The sequence below is a fragment of the Ambystoma mexicanum genome, chromosome 8, assembly GCF_040938575.1.
Source record: "Ambystoma mexicanum isolate Mex_15411 chromosome 8, UKY_AmexF1_1, whole genome shotgun sequence".
NCBI lineage: Eukaryota > Metazoa > Chordata > Amphibia > Caudata > Ambystomatidae > Ambystoma > Ambystoma mexicanum.
The window spans coordinates 1,651,170,057-1,651,190,108 of NC_090929.1; the positions used below are offsets into that span (position 1 = coordinate 1,651,170,057).

At 45.4% G+C, this 20,052-nt stretch overlaps 1 protein-coding gene across 3 annotated transcripts in view; it reads right to left on the reverse strand.

Moving 5' to 3' along the window:
* ENO4 (enolase 4) overlaps nt 1-20,052 on the reverse strand; it is a 418,823-nt gene that overhangs the window by 354,711 nt on the left and 44,060 nt on the right. For all 3 annotated transcript variants that reach the window (XM_069611917.1, XM_069611918.1, XM_069611916.1), the window contains exon 2: nt 5,997-6,125. In XM_069611917.1, coding sequence (XP_069468018.1) covers nt 5,997-6,125 — 129 coding nt within the window. The remainder of the gene's footprint in view (nt 1-5,996; nt 6,126-20,052) is intronic.

Here is a 20,052-nt window from a genome sequence, read left to right on the forward strand (position 1 = left end):
GTCAAACTGCCACCCTATCACACGCTGCAATTGGCATATGATGGAAGCAATTGCCCAAATTAGCCTGTCCCTAACATTTAGCGATTAGACCAGCATATCAGACATCAAAGGGCATTAGTGAAGACTCAAGGGCAAAAAGACTGCATCCCAAAAGACTGAGTAATATTGGATGCCCAATTTGACCACATATACATATATGTATAGTTGCAGGGCGTCTTCCCCCACATATATATATGCAGTCAAATGGGGAGGAAAAAAATGTATCATTCCATCCCAAGTAGAAACAAGAGAACAGTGTCGGACAGAAAAATAAGAATGAACACAGCATGTATATACAGGCCAAAAAGGGAAATGTACTGCTGCACTGGTCAATATGGTTTTGACAAACTTGTACTGGTCAATACTGCGACTACATACCCAAACGGGTGAAAGTGGGCACATCTTGGCTATATTGGCCAAGAAGGGTTTCCCTTGGGTTCATTGGTCCATATGGACAGAGCTTGGGTTTTTCGGTCAGTAGGAGCACTGCACCGGTGTATTTGCCAATATTAGTGCAAGTAGACGTCGTAGAAATTAGAATCATTCTCCAACAGCGTCTCGATAAAAGGTAAGCGCCTTTTCTGTTCTGGCACCTCAGTGCTGGAAGAGCCTCTAACAAGCCCAAAGAAAACCTTAAAACAAGTAAATTCAGATCATAATCCGGAAATTGTTTAGGTTGTTTTTATTAGGACTTATTTTTAGTACTCTTAGTATATTTCATCCATATCAGGCCGTCGTCATCTGTCCGCCTGCACGTTCTCTACAGCGCTACGATGACCTTTTCTTGCGTTTTACAATCGCCCCCACCAAATACCAAATACAATTATATTTAATGTGCAAAAGGAAAGCAGAACATTGAATGGAAGTGTCCACTTGTCAAAATGCACAATCTTAAAAAAAGAGGCGAGAAACATACAATACGCCAGTACCAGGGGAGTACTGGCAACCTTTGGAATGGGAGCAAGTATACTTTTCTGGACCATGGCACAGGGTTGTGGCTCAAATCCCAATGCAGCAGCCCCAACTTCCAGAACAAGTAAACTCAATAGCAACCTGTCCCCCTCCCTCCCACACATTTTCAAGTTTATATAGTAGACCATACGGACATTGCCTTCCTTTTATGCAACATGTCTTTCAGTGACGATTGTGCTCTCTTATAGACCCGGACCCCAAGAAACTCTCCCACATACCAAACATAGTAAGAGGGTTTCACCAGGATAATATAAAAAGGAAAAATGGGATTGAGCCCCATGTCTCAGTTTGCAATTTGACAGGTGCCTACATCTCCTCCCATCCCATCCCATCCAATCCCATTTTTAGGTTTAGACCAGTTTAAAGAGGTGACAAAGCTAGATAATTAATTGCTAGACCCGAGCCATAGCTGGACCAGGGGGCCTGGCTTCTCTCTCAGAGCCAAACATGAATCTGCAGGGCAAAAGACCCATACCTGGCTTCCTGTCTCTCCAGCCTACAACACAAAACCCATGCCTGGCACCCTGTCTACCCACACCACACAACAGAAAACAGAAGATCCCCACTTGGGAACCTGCCTCGCCACTAGTATGCATTACATACATTTTGAAAATGATGATGGATTATTTTTGGAGTAACACTATAGATTATAAAATAATTGATCATTACTAGGGGGTTATAGCAGGCACTGTGGTGTGCTAAACTATCTGTTTAATTATATTACTACACAATTCTATGCATAGCTGCAAAGTATGGTCTATTCAGGCTAAACCCCTGCCTGATCATAAGTAGTAAGGAAACGTTGTTTAGACCAGGCAATGTTGCTCTTGTCCTCAAAGTCCAGAAAATAATGATAATAATACATCTGTTCAAGATTCCTTGTGTACTTCTTCGAAATCGATTTATTTAACCCAAACCACCGACATGTGTTTCAACCTGCTCGGTCCTTATCAAGGCAGATAATAGTACAAAAATGATTATCAAAATCTCAATGCTCTTTCAGTAGATGGGGCCTTGAAATTTGATACTTACTCAGAATGAGATACCAGAACTTACCAATTTCACCTCCATTTTGAACATCAAAAAGTGATATATTATCTCCCATTGTGGGGTGCATCTGGGGTGCGGAGAGGGCCTTGGACGAAGAATAACTGGTCCCTCATCTATGAGAATTTGATAATCATTTTTGTACTATTATCCACCTACACTCTGGCCGCCCTCCTTGGACCCCCGCCTCGCACCCTTGTGTGAGGCTAAAAACGTGGGTGTCATCCTCAACTCCTCTCTCTCCTTCTTACCCCATTTCGCTGACATTGCCAAGAAGGTTCACTATCAGCTTTACCTCTTGAAAGGCATTCTCCCTTTCCTCACCTTCCCCCAGAAACTCAACATCTCTAGAGCTCTAGTTCTCTCTAAGCTTGATTATTGCAACATCATCTTCCTTAATCTGCCTATATCCTCACTCCACCCTCTTCAACTAATCCAGAATAGGACTGCAAAACTTATCCCTGGCCTCAAGCCCAGGGACCGCATCTCTCCAGCCCTTAAATCTCTCCACTGGCTCCTGGTGGTTGCAAGGATCAAATTAAAGACCCTTTGCATCATCCACAAGGCTTTCAGGGGCCTAGAACTGTGCTACATTCAACTCTCCCTCCCTAAATACCTCCCTGCTAGAGTCCTTCGATCCTCCAGCTCCAACTCTCTGCAGATCAGATGTTTATCCAAGCAGAGAGTGGGGGTAGATCTCTCTCTTCGGCAGGAGCCTCCCTCTAGACTGGCCTCCCTGCCCCTCTCCATCTTGAGCTGGATCTCCTCATGTTCCGGAAGCTCCTCAAGACCTTCCTTTTCTCGTCCTCCTTCTCTCTCCCCCTCTCATGCTAGTCTCCTGCCTCTACAACTGGATACCTGTGTCCCTTAGGAGTCTCGCCGGGGCCAGACCATCCTCTGTCCAGTATCCCCTTTCTCACCAGCACTTGCCCTCGGGCTCCCTTCCCTGATCAGCCTTCCCAATTGGGCCCCTTCCCGCCCGCCCCCTTTTTGCAATATCTCCCTTCCTCGGCACTAGCCCCACCTGGGCACCCCTTAGCACATGCCCAGCACTTTCCCCTTCAAGCCCCTATCACGTCCGTTCCCTGGCCTGTCCCCTCCCCCTGCACTTTTTGATACTGCACTTGCACGATCCGAATGTCATAAGGCCTAGTGGGACCTTTACTATTGGCTTCTCCTATGTCCCCCCCCTCTTGGTCTTGTGGCAGCTGGAAACCCTTTCTGCTGTATAGACACCATAGAAATGTTCAATAAATAAAATAAACACAATTATACATATACAGGAATAATTATAATTATTAGGAAGATTCACTACAATTATAATCTTAGTTTGTACAATTGCATCTACTTTCAAAGCATCAAGTCACATGATAAAACAACCTAATAAAAATATAAGTGTAGTCTCGATTGAAATATATTTTCCTAAAGCATACATCATTTTGTCAGAAAAAAAAGGAGTTGAACCAGTCCCACAATCTGTTGTAGTGGCATACAGGTCAGGCACAGATCTCTGCAACAGTCAATCAACCTGCTAATCCAGATTTGTACCCGTCTCATGTACCCTATCTTCCTCACCCATCACCCTCCAGTGCCCTTCGTTTGCCCCACATCTGAATGCCCCTTCATCTCGCCGTGCTCCCTCAGCCTTACAATTAACTTTCAGCCCCCGATCCCCTTTTGCTCCATCTTTTAACCCCTAACTCAGTCCCCTTCCCTTACCTTAGCCTCGCCCTATTGCCTTGCCCACATTGCTCAGGCACCAGTTCCTTGTGACTCACGCCCTTCCATTGCCTTGGCACCCATGCAGGAAGTAGACCACCTTCATTTGCCAGTCAGCCTCTGCCTTACACAGATCTGTGGGTGGGATCATACTGGTAATTGTGGCTATGAGGGTCTGTACTTGGACAATGCAGAGTGAAAGACGCTGAGAGGACTTAGCAAGTGGCATTGTCACAGAAAGTGGTCTGCATGTGTCATTTCATGGAAGCAGAGGGAACAGTGAGGGGAGCCATACAGGTATAATCATGTATCGGTTCATATAACTATCTGGTGTTGATTGCATGTGTGTCTTTTGTTGGTCACAGAATGTTCTGGACAAGACAATGAAAAAACGATCACATACTTATGGGGGTCATTCAGAGTTGGGTGGGAACGGTAAAGTCAGCAGTATTTGTCCAATAGTGCCAATTTTACCATCCACAAAATTACGGTTTTGATCAAATACCACGAGCGGTAGGCAGCGGTAATTTAGGCAGACTTTTAGCAAAAAATCCTCCCATTGTTACTGCCACCAAAAATCCAAATGAGCTCCAAATTTCTTTAAACTTTTTTTACTGTACAGAACGAAAGCACCGGTGCTACCCTTCAAAACAAGTTTTTAAAAAGGGTCGTGTTAACAGGGTGAAAACGTTGCATCTCTGATCACCCCCTCTCGCCACCTTACCCATGTAATGCATACAAGGGTAAATACGGTCCCTTTGGTGCACGCAAACAAATTTACAACAGTGGTTTGAGCTACTACTGTACATAATCCATTTCTCCACTTTCACATTGTGCATGAAAACGTATGGCAAAAATGTCAAATAAAATATTACCGCCAACGAAGAGGATATTTCTGAAATATCCCTGGAGGTATTCCAGAAATACCACCTCCAACAGTGCCACCCTCTGAATTGGAAGTGTTTTAAGAAATACCACCGTTGGAGGTGGTAACTTTCCAGAGCGGTATTTCATAAAGAAAAATCCACCCAACTCTGAAAGACTGCCTTAGTTTGTAGTCTACTGATAATTAATACCTGATTGATCCATCTTTCTGTGTGTGTTTTTCACCTGTGCCCAAAAGTGAGAACCACAAACAATCCAACAGCTATTGCCAAAGCCACCACATTGCAACATCCGTGGGTGCCATTCAAGGGGCTATAATTCATGGGGCTAGTAAGCTCTTTTTGTAATGAACCCCTAGTGATCATGAAATTCGTCATAACAGAATTGCTTCAGAATACAACCGAGGGCAAGCTACAATAAGATTCCATTACTTCCTTGGTAAGTAGCCATCATGATTAGCTGCTGTGGGTTGTAACAGGCCAATGGTGTATGGGCCACAGTGGTGGCAACATTACCATCCAGGGTCCCATATCCTGTCATTTAAAGGGGTGCATTGCCGCTGGGTGGTATGAACATACACCTGTGGCTTAGGCTCTTCTCCCCCTGACTCACTGTGAAATCAGGTAGAATGCTTCTCCATCTACACAGAAGCAATTGCTTCCTTCGAGACTTGCTGGATTCTGAAGGATGTTGGGCATCATTACAAGTGTGCCGGTCCGGTAGTAACGGTGCCAGTAAGCTACCAGTACCGGCAAACTAAGAGTTCTGCGGGCGGGAGGGCACCCGCCTGCAGACATTCACGGTAGCACTGGCACCGTTATTAACAGTGCCGGTGCTAACGTGCTCTCCATTCCCATTGAGCCCTAGGGAATGGGGACTAATATTTACCGGCACCCGGTAATGGGCAATTTCCCGGTCTGGCGGGGCCGGAATGCCCCGGTAATTGCCCATTGCCGGGTGCCGGTGCTAACGTGCTCCCCATTCCCAATAGGGCTCAATGGGAATGGGGACTAATATTTACCGGCACCCGGCAATGGGCAATTACCTGGTCCGGTGGGGCCGGAATGCCCCGGTAATTGCCCATTGCCGGTAATAAAATTACTCTGGCGACAGCTGTGCCGGTTTTACCTGCACGGCTACTAATGAGGCCCATTTTTTTTTAATTCTTTTTTAAAAACATTTTGCAACTCTGGCGCAGGGAGCAACAGCCCAGCTGCCTGAAGGGCCTCTTTGTCCTCTTCCCAGGCTGCCCCGGTTCGGTACTGGGCAGCCCAACAGGATAGACTGTGTGGATATCTGTGATATCTGTGGATTAGAATAGGAACAACCCTTACCTTCTCGTTATTTTTCACTGTGCAGAATATTTCGACTTCCAACACTGGCCAACCTCTTCCATCCAAAATGGACCTTCCCGTCATCCTGCACAATACCGGAGTCTTGGCAAACTGAGAGAAGTAGTTGGCCTTGAAAACACAGCAAACACGTATTTGTTATTTGGCATTGTAACTGAATTAGTAATGACGCGATTTGTATGGCACTTTATGTAAGAGAAGCACTTGAGAAACACCTTTCATGGCGTTTTACTACACACGTGTAATTAGTCCCCAATCCTTCAGGCTGCAAGAAAGACTGGAATGGCCTTGCCTCAATTTGAATTTGCCCCTCCCGCCCCACCCCCCTTCTGATTACGCAAAAGGCATTCAATCGCAGCTTAAACAGCAGCCCCATCTCTCCGGGGCTCATGCAGACGACGCGAAAACACATCAGTTGAACTCAGTTTCTCTTCTTCGTCTCTATAGTCCTACAGTCATTTAAGTGCCGTAGAGAAAAGAAAATAGCACTCTTTATTTCTAGATCTGTAAGCCATTCAATCACCAGCAACAAAAGCCATCAGTGTGGGATCCAGAACTGGAAGAATGGGGGGCTTGGTCTGGCAATGTTTGAATGGATTTGCCATCAATAAGCTTACTACACTTGTTAATTTGATAATGTGGACCCATTTGGCTGCGAGGTCAGAGGTGTCCTCCTGGAGGGAAGAAATTAATCATATTTTGCGGGATTGTACATGAATGCCAGATGCAAACAACATTCTTCCTGGGAAGGGTGAGGGGAAATATATGTATATTTTTATTTATGCGTTTTGGCCAAATCATCAACCTTTCACAGTAAAAATGATGAGAAGCATTTAAAACAGATTGACATGTTAAAACATATAAAACTCATACTTTGATTAACACTAAATCCATCACAATGAAATCATTAAGGCTTCTCCCCCATTGCTGGTTTCACATTTACCATTTGATTAGACTTGAATCTAGGAAACCCATGTGACCGCGAAGAAGCCTGCATCCTCAAACAAAATCATGCGCCGTCAACACTTTTAAGACCTGTGAGAAAGACTTCTTGACCAGCCCTCAATCGTTCCCAAAACATGTGGGCCTCGTGTAAACTAGCATTTCATGTGGTTCTGTATGTAAATGTGTCCTAGTTTCATGTTTTCTGCTTTATACAGGACTTTCCCGCTTTCTGTGGCGGTGTTTAGAGGAGAAGCTCTCAGAGGACTTGGTATGCTCTGCCAACAGAGGGAGCATGTATCAGCCTGAGGTGTTTTGAGATTGGTTTCTGTCAGGAGGCCCCTGCAGCATAGAGACTGGTGGGCGGTGGGGGGGGGGGATTATATAAAATGTATCCTGGCGTGACGTGAAGGGAGAAGCTCCCAGGGAACCAGAGAGAGCGTCCAGGCTCTCCGTTGCTGGAAGGGACGTCCCCTGAGGCCGTCCGTGTTGCAGGCTGGCCTGGTTTACTCTCCCCATCCCTGGGTCGAGAGTTTGAGCCCGGCTAGAGGCGAGGGAGTAAGGTCGGGAGAAGTGGTCCCCACTGCTGGCGCTGCTCCGCTAGAGCCGAGCCGGGGTGCTGTTGTCAATCTGGAAAAGTGAATACCCTTCATTTGGATGATAGACGTATCTTGATGGCCGAAGGCCAACCGTCTTATGCACAGAATTATAGAAATACAGACTGCTATGCTTGACCAACAAGCGGCCATTTTAAACGTAGCAAGAATCACCATTTTGTTTGTTAACCATTGCTCATTGCTTTCTGTCTAAACTGCTTTGCAGCTTGCAATTCTTGCGAATTCTGCTTACTCTGCTCAACTGTTAACATTGTTGTCTTAATATGAAAGGGCAAGGCCGCGGGACTGAGGAGTTCGTTGAATCATTTCACAGCTGCCAGCCAGTCTCGTACTATGGTAGAATATGTTAGAATAAAGCAGCTAAAGGCTTGAATTATGCTCTTTTTACGGCCCCCCTACACAAAACCCTTTAGAGCGTGTCGGCTCCCAGGACACGAATAGCACCTCATAGACAGCAAAGCTTGGAATGTGACTCTTCCCCCATGTGCAGCTTGCTTCCAAGAACAGAAGCACTGTGTTCTGTTCAACAACTAGAAGATGCCTCCGCACTTTCTAAATTGCACATTGTTACTAGAATAGACATCGAAAGTGTCATAATTGTCATACTCGTCGGAAATGTCCATCATCATCCCGAGTTCAAAGAAACTCAATAAAAGGGGGGTGTTAAACATGTCATAGCTGATTGTATGATATGCATTTTGTATATCTGTAACTGATGTACGTAATTCGCTTCTCTTGCGTCCCTCGAGGTCTAGAGAATACACGTCGCGGGGCGTGAGACCACAGTTGGCCAATTGGGACTATTTTGCTTGCAATAAACCCTAGCATTGGGAATTTGAACCTCGTGTCTGGCGCATCCTTTCGTGTATGGTTACTGCCTTGTTTCCATATCGCAAGGGACTCCTAAGGGCCCCTTTCAAGACGGCGCCCGAATAGGGACCCTCCCCCACTTGCCCCTTCGTAGACGTTGTAACGGAGTAAAGGCGGAGAACGGCGAGGACGGGACGATCGAGCCGGGATCAAGAGGTGTACGGGGCGCACTCTAGAAGTGAGGAGAGATTCCTTTGCAGATCTGCACACATCTGATCCCTGATCGACGTACCGGGCCAGAGGGCAAAGGAGGCGAGGATCCCGAAATGAGGCAGAAGCCAGAGAAGCGCAGACACGATGTTGGGAGGGGTTGCGTCAGGACACAGGCAACTTGTTTTATCAGGTGAGTCATTCCCCGATTCAAACGAAACCCTAATTATTGGTAGAGTGTTGATTTTGCAAATTCAAACATCCAGAGTAAGGTTGGTTAACCAAAGGGAAGGTTAAAAACATGCCTGGAGTACTGTTCACTTTAGCGGGGCTTTTCCGCTGCGGTAGACAGTCCTTGGAAAATGGCCAAAGTGCACCGCCTGGGGGAACGCCGGCCTATGACATGTATGCAAAATATGGTGTGGGTGCGATAATATTTTGTGAAATTTGGCATAGGCAAACTAGAAAGGAACAGGACCATCAGTGGCTGATTAATGGTAGCTTTGAGATTGCGAGGATAGATAACTTAGAAAGGGTGTTGATAAGGGAAATAGCGCGACCCGCAGCTTTTGAGACTATCAAAGATTGGAGGAGGGAAGCAATGCTCCTACTTAGGAGTAGAGAGAAGCATGCGCATAGGCACAAATCAAAGCTTGAGGTAGCAGAAGAAAAGGAGGAGGAGGAGTGGACGGCAAGTCTAAGACGGGAAGGGAGACGTGAGCAAATGAACATAGAAGGAATATACCCGCAGCAGGAACTACACATAGCAGACGAATTAATGGAATATTCGTTAACCCATACGGGTCGAGGCCCAAAACCAGGATCGAAACCAAACACGTCAGTAGTGACTGCACAGGCAACCAGTAGCTCTCATACCCCCTCCCGCAGCCCAAGCACCTCCCCTCACGCAAGCATTAACCCACGCCCCACCCACAGCTCGAGCCCTCCCACAAGCGCAGACCGCAGACGTGCAATTTCCCAGCACCCAGGAAGGCCCTTCACAGATGCCACCTGTGTCACTTGTCCCATCCGCACCTCCCACTCCAGAGACAGATTCAGCACCATCCGCCCCTCCCGAAGTCGAAATTGAGACCGGGGAGGCGAGAGGCGGGGCTGAGGGAACAGGATTTGGATGGGTAACCCGCAGCACGATCAGCAAAGAAAGAAAGGTTGAATTACAGCAAGAGGCAGAAATGTACATAGAAGGAAATGATGGGACGGCAGCATTGGCCTCATTATATGGGTACCGAAGAAGCAACGAGAGACAGGTAGTGTTGGAATACATGGGGGAATTTTTGGTGGGAGATTGGAAAAAGATACTTGGGAATTTACCGCCACAACAATTGTTGGATTTGAATAAGTTAGCACGCAGTGAGCAAAGAGATGAAGATGTAAGAGAACATGCGTACAAACTCATTGAACTGAAAAATGAAATGGAAGATAGATATGCTGAAATGTTTGCTACACCTGAATATAGTCATGAGTGTATTAAGAAAGGTAAGAAGGAGGCGTCGAGGTTGTATATGCAAAAATAGTGGCCGACAGTTTTTCCAGGTGGGGCAAAGCATTTGCTGGCACCGGGACAAATAGGTGATAAACAAAGATTGCAGGCATGGGTGGGGGAAACAATGCGATGGATGTCGAACAAAAGAACGTCAGTGAAGGAAGTAAGTGAGATGTGTGATGGGTACCCATTGGAGATGAGAAAAGAAGCGATGCGCACGATGGTAGGGGTGTTACTGCAGCAGGTAAAAGGATACAATAGAGGTAGGGGAAATGCACAAGGCAGGGGAAATTTGAATAATATGCACAGGGTGTCATTGGGATTAAATCAATGTGCGTACTGTAAAGAGGAAGGACACTGGCGAGCGCAATGCCCGCACCTACAGAATAGAGGTGGGTTTGGCCAGAGAAGGCCTCATAGAGGACATCAGGGGTCAAATGGCCCAAGCAGAAATAGCATGCAGCAGCAGCAGGGATATACCAATGGCGGTAATCAAAACCAATCCTATGGTCAAAACCAAGCTCAACAGAACCAGGCATTGAACCAAAGTGTTCCGAACCAAAATCAGGGCGGGCAGGGCCAACAGAGAAATGATCAGAGTGGAGGGCACCGAGGGGGAAATGGGAATATTTTTGATACACAGCCAAACACGTATTATAGCAGCAGCGGTGACTACTCATCGGACGATGTGTTATTTTCGCAATAGGACAGCCCACGGCAGGGGTCGGAACCAATGTCTATTCCCATGAATCAGAGAGGACCTTACATAGAAATGAGAGTCGGGAATAAGGAGCACCGTTTCCTTGTAGATACAGGGGCACAACAGTGTTTGATAGACCACCACTTGGTTCCGGAGATCCCACTGTCGGGGAAAAAGAGTGTTTCTGTAGGGTTCGCAGGTACATCAGTAATTAACCCCATGTCCGAAGCTGTCCCAATTACAATAGGACCATTTACGGAACAGTGTCCATTTCTTCTGACAGAAAATTGTGGGGAGAACTTGCTAGGATTAAACTTGTTGAGAAAATTGGGGGCAGTTATACATTGTACGGCAGATGGGGTGTTCCTCACGATTTGGCCTCACGATGCACCGGTGACGGAATTTATGTCAAAAGCGTTACCAGAAAAGCTAAGTAGAGTACCAACCTGTCTGTGGGCAATGCATGATAACGATGTAGGATGCTTGAAAATAGAGCCAGCAAAAATAACTTTGAAAGAAAGTGTTACATTACCACGAATTCCCCAGTATAAAATTTCTGTTGAAGGTGAGAAGGGATTAAAGAATATTGTTACTGACCTGGTGAGATTGGGGGTGGTTGAAGAAATTGCAGGTAGCACGTGCAACAGCCCGATTCTTCCAGTTTACAAGAAAGGAGGTAATGAAGTACCATATCGTTTCATAATTGATCTGCGCGCATTGAACAAAGTGGTAGACCCACAATTCCCTTTGGTCCCAGATGTCACAACAATACTGACAATGATACCGGCCACTGCAGAATATTTTAGTGTAGTTGATTTGAAGAACGCGTTCTTTAGCATTCCAGTGGATAAAAGCAGTAGATATCTGTTCGCGTTCACTCTAGGAGGTCGATCATTCACATTCACACGCATTCCACAAGGATACACAGAAAGCCCAAGCATTTACAGCAGAGCACTAAAGGAACAGCTAGATATGCTAGAACTACCAACAGGTTGCACACTCTTGCAGTACATAGATGACTTGTTACTAGCTGCTGACACAAAAGAGATCTGCAAAGAAAGTACTATATTACTATTGACCAAAGAAAGTACTATATTACTATTGACACACCTAGCGACCCATGGTCACAAGGCAAGTTTGAATAAATTCCAGTATAATCAAAAGGAGGTGTCTTATTTGGTTTACCTACTTTCGAAAGAAGGGAGAAGATTAACACCAGAACGCATAGAAAGCATTTCTAGTATGCCTATTCCAAAAACTCAAAAAGGAGTGAGAGCTGTAATAGGCATGGCCTCTTATTGTCGGCAGTGGATCAGTAATTTTGCGTTGATTGTGAAGCCGATGATAAAATTAACTAAAAAGGATGCAGTGATGCCTTTACAGTGGGATGAGGAATGTCAGAAAGCGTTTGAACAATTGAACGTTGCATTATGTTCCGCGCCAGTTTGAGGCACACCAAACTACAAGAAAATATTTAGACTATTTGTGAGCGAGAGTGAAGGATGTGGTTTGGCGGTTTTGACACAGGAACAAGGTGGAAGAAATAGGCCGTGTGGCTATTATTCTTCCGCGCTGGACCCTGTAGCGCGCGCACTACCACAATGTTTGCGATCTGTTGCAGCGGCTGCTGCATCAGTGAAACAAACGGAAGGAATGGTATTGGGGCATACTTTAATTCTGATGGTGCCACATGCCATAGACGTTCTATTAAACAGAACACAGACGCAACACCTCACCTCTGCTAGACTACAAGATATGAGCTCATCTTGTTTGCATCCCACATCCAAATTATGAGGTGTAGCGCATTGAATCCTGCAGAATTAATGCCACTGCCCATAGCAGAAATTGGTGACAACGAATCACCACCCCATGATTGTTTAATGGTCACAGAGGAAGAAATGAAGGGAAGAGTTGATTTGAGCGACACCCCACAGAAAGAGCCAGATGGAGAGTTGTTTTGTGACGGCTCTTGTTTTAAATTACCTGATGGCACATCAACTGCCGCATATGGAATTACTACCCTAGAGAGTGTTGTAGAAAGCTTAAGAATCCCCTACAATTCGGCACAAGCCGCAGAAATAATAGCACTGACCCGAGCCTGTGAACTCTGAAAATTTGAATGTAAACATATACTGACAGTCAGTACGCGTTTGGTGTGGTTCATAACTTTGGTCGACTCTGGGCTGAGAGGGGTTTCTTGATATCACATGGAGCTAGGATTCAGCATGGGCCTTTGATTGTGCGATTGTTGTCTGCACTTACGTTTCCAAAGCGCCTAGCAATAGTAAAATGCGAGGCGCATAAAAAAGTAACATGTAAAGTGGGAGAGGGAAACGCATTTGCAGACAGGATGGTGAAACAAACCGCCACTGATTTGAGTACTAGAATGATGACAGTACAGACTGAGGAAGTACCTTGTATGATAGAGAATGGAGTTGCCACAGTCAAAGAAATGCAGGCTGAGGCCATGACCGAAGAGATTCAGGGGTGGGCTGAGGGCTCTGCTGAGTTAGATTTGGAAGGATGTTGGGTGGACAAAGAGACCAAGAACTGGATGTTGCCAAATTGTTACGTAACCGCAATGGTTACAATGGCGCATAGCCCTACCCACATTTGCGCAAAGAAGATGGTACAGCATTTATCCACAGTATGGAAAAATGAGCACATAAAAAAGAATGCAGAAAGGCTAGTGCAGAATTGTATTACGTGCCTGCAACACAATGTAGGGAAGGGAACCGTGACTCCAGTAGGTAGTTTTGGCCCACCCTCTATGCCATTCGAGGTGATCCATTTTGATTTCATAGAAATGGAAAGGTGCCAGAACTACAAATATGCGTTAGTGGTGATTTGTGCATTTAGCAAGTGGGTGGAGGCATATCCTTTAAAAGACTGTACTGCCATGTCAACGGCAAAAGTAATGTTGAAGGAGTATTTCTCCCGGTTCGGGCTGCCCCGTGTCCTGTGGTCAGATAACGGCCCACACTTTGTGGGCACAGTAGTACTACAGATCTGTGCAGGTCTGCAGATTGTCAAGCGATTCCACAGCTCCAGGCATCCGAGTTCCGCCGGACTTGTTGAGAGACATAACGGTATCTTAAAGTCAAAGATAGCAAACATCTGTGCTGGGAGCAAGTTGAGTTGGGTGGATGCACTACCCCTAGCGCTATTGTGCATGCGCACGTCTGTGCAGGCTAAAACTGGGCTCTCTCCCTATGAAATTATCATGGGGAGACCGGCAAATTTATGGTGCGTACCGCAGCCCACAAGATCATGTGAGGTCGAGCATCCTGTGTTAAGCACGTACTGTGGCCTTTTAATGCAGAAGTTGCGTTTGATTCATCAGCAGGTGCAGGAGGTGTTACCAGTGTAATACACCGGACCGGGGCACGCGCTGGAGCCTGGAAGGTGGGTCCCGATTAAAAACTTTCAACGGAAGATGTCATTAGCACCCAGGTGGCGTGGCCCCTACCAAGTACTTTTGGCGACACAGACGGCCATTCGAGTGGACGGTCGCAAGGCATGGATCCATGCGACACATGCCAAAAGATTCCCAGGACTGCTGACAACTTCCGACGACCAGAGAAAGCAAACGGTCTCGGAAACAAAAGAAACTGTTGCCAGTCCACTGCCACGGCATCAGCCTGAGCGAGAAGTGAAAGTTGAAACAAAGCCTAAGCGAGAAGTGAAACTCGAAACAGAGCCTGAGGAGGCTGCCAGGAAGGGGAAAGGGCGAAAAGTGCCCCAACGTTGCTCAGCAGAAACAACATCACTGCCGAGCGACACAAACTCTGCATTACAAACACGAACAGAAACAACGCGTGTACCCCTTTGGCGCCCACCAGCTTCTGCAAATGCACCAAGGCCAGAGAAAGAAACTACATCATTGCCACGGCGCTCATCGCTACCCATCATTGTGCCGTAGGCTGACACTGATAAAAGATATATTGAGGTCGTCCCTTAAAGCAGAAAGTGGATTGGGACTAATCTAAGAAATATCTATATACCAAAAAGTATCCACTCTGCTAGACTATAACTGAGTTATTTTGCAAAAATATGTTTAAATAACGTTAATAGTGTGACCTAGAACAAGGAAATCACAAATATTATTTAGCCACATTATTTGTACTCAGAAAACATTCCTTATTTTCACAAAGTGATTTATTGTTGTGTTCTCAAATGAATAAGGTTAATAAATACAAGGAGTAGGAAATGCAGTTTGGAATGAGTGTAAAACAATAAAAAATAGAACTGCAAGTACGAGAAAGATCTAACAGAGAGACAAATCAGTGCACTTTTATGACAAGAAGATAAAGGCAAGCAATAATAAAACCATCGCTTGTGGAAAATGCAAACACATGTATAGTAACTTAAGAGAATGAATCAGCAGTCCAAATTTCAACATACAGGTACTACTGTTTTGCTAAGTGAGTGGATGCAGGTCTGCCTTGGAGAGACAGAGCAAACACACAGAGGCCAAAATAGCCTCAGACCAAATACCCTCAGTTGGAGGGAAACTCTAAGCGGTCCACATTTCAATATACAGGTGCCACTGTTTCACTAAAGGCTGACACTGATCCTGATACTGGAAGTGCAACGGCACTATTCACGGATCATACAGTGCCGCTTTTGACCTGGTGGATCACCACCTTCTCATTAAGGCGCTTAGAGAGAATGTTGGCTGCTCGGAGGGAGCCATCAACTGGCTTCTGTCCTTTCTATCTAATCGCCAAGCGAGAGTCCATTGGGGCAGCAGTTTCTCCGATCCATGTGACATTTTATTCGGAGTGCCACAGGGGGCCTGTTTATCACCAATGTTGTTTAACATATATATGCGCACACTGTGCAGCTTATTGGTGAAAGCTGGAGTGTCGTTTACAAACTATGCCGACGACACTCAACTCATTTTGGAGTTGGGGGGTAGGAATCACGCCATGGACAGTGAAGTGATCGCTAGGGTTTATAAGATAATAGATGACTGGATGAAGGCAAATTGGATGTGCCTGAACGATGCGAAAACCGAACTGATGTTGTTTGGCCCCAGTCGTCTGCTGGAAAATCTGGGAGCAGAGTATAATTCGTTCCAAATTAAGAATGCCACTATTCATGTGGTCCCTAAGGTGAAGACTCTGGGTATGATGGTCGACTCTGCAGTAGACTCTCATGCCCAGACCAGTTATCTCCAAAAAAACATGGCATACTATCTCAGGCTTATGAAAGCCATCAAGCCATTGCTTAATGAGGCTAATAGGGCCACGATAGCCAGAGCCATTATCTTATCACGGCTCGACTACGGGAACGCCCTGCTGTTGAGGGCCTCATCTAAGGACCTATCCAGCTGTCAGGTGATCCAGAACAATGCGGTTAGGTTAGTGAAAAATCTGAAGAGGAAAGACCATGTTACCGAAGAGCGGCTTTCTCTGCACTGGCTCAGAGTAAAGGAACGTATAAAGTTCAAGGCTCTTTGCCTGGTACACAAGTGCCTTTTTGGCAAAGCTCCTGCGTACTTGAAGACGAGCCTAGTGCCCTACAATCCCAGTAGAACTCTCCGCTCGGGGGGTAAATGCCTCTTGATCGTACCTAAGTTCAAGTTGAAATCCGGGCTGGGCAGATCTTTTCTCGTGCTGGCTCCTAAACTGTGGAACAGCATCCCCAAACCCCTGAGGTCGGAAGTAAATCATTCTAGCTTTAGGAAGCTGCTGAAGACATACCTCTTTAGATGAGAACTCGGAGGAAGTCAACGTTCCAGGGGTACTTATTAGGCCGTAGCTATGTTATATGTTATCCGTCATGTAGTAGCAGTGTTGTATGTCCAAGCGCCCTGATGCCTGCGGGCTATCGGCGCTATACAAAAACTAAATACATACATACAATACAAGGAGTGAAACGGTATAATTTGCGGCCTCGACAGGCAAAGTGATCCACAGATCTTTGGTGCTTTTCTTTTGCCTTTGGTTCCACTCACGGACGGAGTAGGAACCAGGGGCGTAGAGGAGAGAAGTGTGAGAGTTGTGCAATTCGGACAATTCAAGACTCACGGCTCCTCGGTGCGCTTATAATAAAGTACATGTGTCAGGAGCCAGAGCAGGACAAGCTGGACGCACATAAGTACTCTGTCAATAAAGAACTGTTCAGAAATCGTCTGAGCAGTGGGAGAAAGAACAACTAATCTTGCTCGGAGGGGATGAGTGATCTAGGCTGTGAAAGGGCTGGCAGAATTGAACTGTGACATTTTCATTGAACTTTTGACATCAAGAATGAGAGACATTTGCGACGAACTTTGCCAGCAAGAAGAAGGACGATGAAGAACAAATCAAGACCGGTTTCAGCCTCCTCTTGCACCCCTGCTGAAAAGATGATAGTTTTAGAGACTGTAAATTTAGGGAAAAAGCGTGGTAAAAGGAATAAGGTACTGATTTGGACATTGGTCCTGTGCTCTCTAAGTATGGTAGTACCAACAATAATAGCTATTACACTATGGTTCCTGGAGTCCGCGCACCCATTAGAAACACTTTTGCTAAAAGCAGCTACTGAAAGCCCGGTTCATGTAATCACTGGTACTTTGTCCCCAATGGAAGAAAGACATAGAGAAGGATATGGCAACAATACATTGTTGCTCATCATGAACATGACCCATGCGGTTTTAAAGAAAATAGATTGCTGGGTTTGTGCCCATTTACCAAAGCACGGTGGGAAAGGGATAGGCTGGTATGTACAACCGTTATCATTGGTTTATTCATGTGAAGTATCGTTGAGTGCAATGTTCTTTGGGAAATGGAACAAGAGTAATACGGGTCAGCTAGATGAGACCAATATGAATGAATTTGAGGAAGTGATCATGAGACCTGTGGGTTGTTCCAAATTCCACAAAGCTCACATGTTTTCACCAGATCCCATGAGGAAAAATACACGAAAGACAACAAGACTAGATAGATTACATAGGCAGAATAGACCGACCCCACCGGCAGAAGAAACATCAGTAATGAAATTTCGAATAAGGGATGAATGGAATAAAGATGCTGTGCCCCCTGCCTATACAGTGGATTACAGCCCCAAAACTGCTCCCCTATATTTAAAGAAAAAAGGTTCCTATAAAGTAGGAACATCTAGCAGCTGCCTGAACACAGTAGTTTTAAAGCACGAAAGAGAACCCGTGTACGTAAGGGACCCTGTTTACTTTATATGTGGGGAAAAAGCATATCCATGGTTACCTAGAAACTGGGGAAGTACGTGTTACTTGGGTCTACTAGTCCCAGGAGTGTTCCTCTTAGAAACTGCAGAAGTAGTGAGGCGATTAAAAGGTAGAACCCGAAGGAGTAGTGAAGATGGAATGATAGCAATGGATGTAGCCAAATCGTTTATACCATTCTTGGCCCAAATAGAAAACTCCTATAACATAAGGAAACTGTCCAGAATACTAAAAAATACAATAGATACAACAACGGATATCTTATACAACATGTCGTTGGAAGAAAAAGGAATTAGGCTAATGGCACTACAAAACAGAATGGCTCTTGATATATTAGTTGATCGTGGGGGGAGTTTGCAAACTCGTAAAAACTGCATGCTGTGTGTTTATAGATGATTACTCCCCTACGATATTTAAAGCAATCCGGAAATTACATGTCCTAAGTTCCACACTCTCTACTGAAGAAGGGGGTTGGGGGATAGGATCCTGGTTTTGGGGACTATTGCGGTCCTGGGGATGGAAGCTAATTTCGATACTAGTGGTGGTACTTGGTATATTCATAACATGTTGCTGTTGCATACAATGCCTATGAATAATTTGCACTGAGATAACTGAGGGATGTACTAAGGGATGTATGCGCATTGTGTCGAGAGGAAAACAAAAGCATGGCCGAAATAACAGACACTGATGAAACAAAAACAGTAAAACAATTCATGGCTATAGACATTAATGATGAAGATGATGCTTATGATAGCATCAAAGGTTCAGACATAGATACCCCAGACTTATCCTCATCAGAGGAGGATACAATGAATGAATAAGACGTTTGGCATACGGCCAAAAAGAGGGTTTGTCAATCTGGAAAAGTGAATACCTTTCATTTGGATGATAGACGTATCTTGATGGCCGAAGGCCAACCGTTTTATGCACAGAATGATAGAAATACAGACCACTATGCTTGACCAACAAGTGGCCATTTTAAACGTAGCAAGAATCGCCATTTTGTTTGTTAACCATTGCTCATTGCTTTCTGTCTAAACTGCTTTGCAGCTTGCAATTCTTGCGAATTCTGCTTACTCTGCTCAACTGTTAACATTGTTGTCTGAATATGCAAGGGCAAGGCCGCGGGACTGAGGAGTTTGTTGAAACTCCTCATGAGCAGCCCACAGGGAGAGCTGCAGGGCATTTAATCATTTCACAGCTGCCAGCCAGTCTCGTACTATGGAAGAATATGTTAGAATAAAGCAGCTAAAGGCTTGAATTATGCTCTTCTTACGGTCCCCCTTCACAAAACCCTTTAGAGCGTTTCGGCTCCCAGGACACGAATAGCACCTCATAGATAGCAAAGCTTGGAATGTGACTCTTCCCCTGTGTGCTGCTTGCTTCCAAGGACAGAAGCACCGTGTTCTGTTCAACAACTAGAAGATGCCTCTGCACTTTCTGAATTGCACATTGTTACTAGATTAGACATCGAAAGTGTCATAATTGTCATACTCGTCGGAAATGTCCTTCATCATCCCGAGTTCAAAGAAACTCAATAAAAGGGGGGTGTTAAACATGTCATAGCTGATTGTATGATATGCATTTTGTATATATGTAACTGATGTACGTAATTCGTTTCTCTTGCGTCCCTCGAGGTCTAGAGAATACACGTCGTGGGGCGTGAGACCACAGTTGGCCAATTGGGACTATTTTGCTTGCAATAAACCCTAGCATTGGGAATTTGAACCTCGTGTCTGGCGCATCCTTTCGTGTATGGTCATTGCCTTGTTTCCATATCGCGAGGGACCCCTAGGAGCCCCTTTCAAGACCCAAATCATTAAGGCTTCTCCCCCATTGCTGGTTTCACATTTACCATTTGATTAGACTTGAATCTACGAAACCCATGTGACCGCGAAGAAGCCTGCATCCTCAAACAAAGTCATGCGCCTTCAACACTTTTAAAACCTGTGAGAAAGACTTCTTGACCAGCCCTCAATCATTCCCAAAACATGTGGGCCTCGTGTAAACTAGCATTTCATGTGGTTCTGTATGTAAATGTGTCCTGGTTTCATGTTTTCTGCTTTACA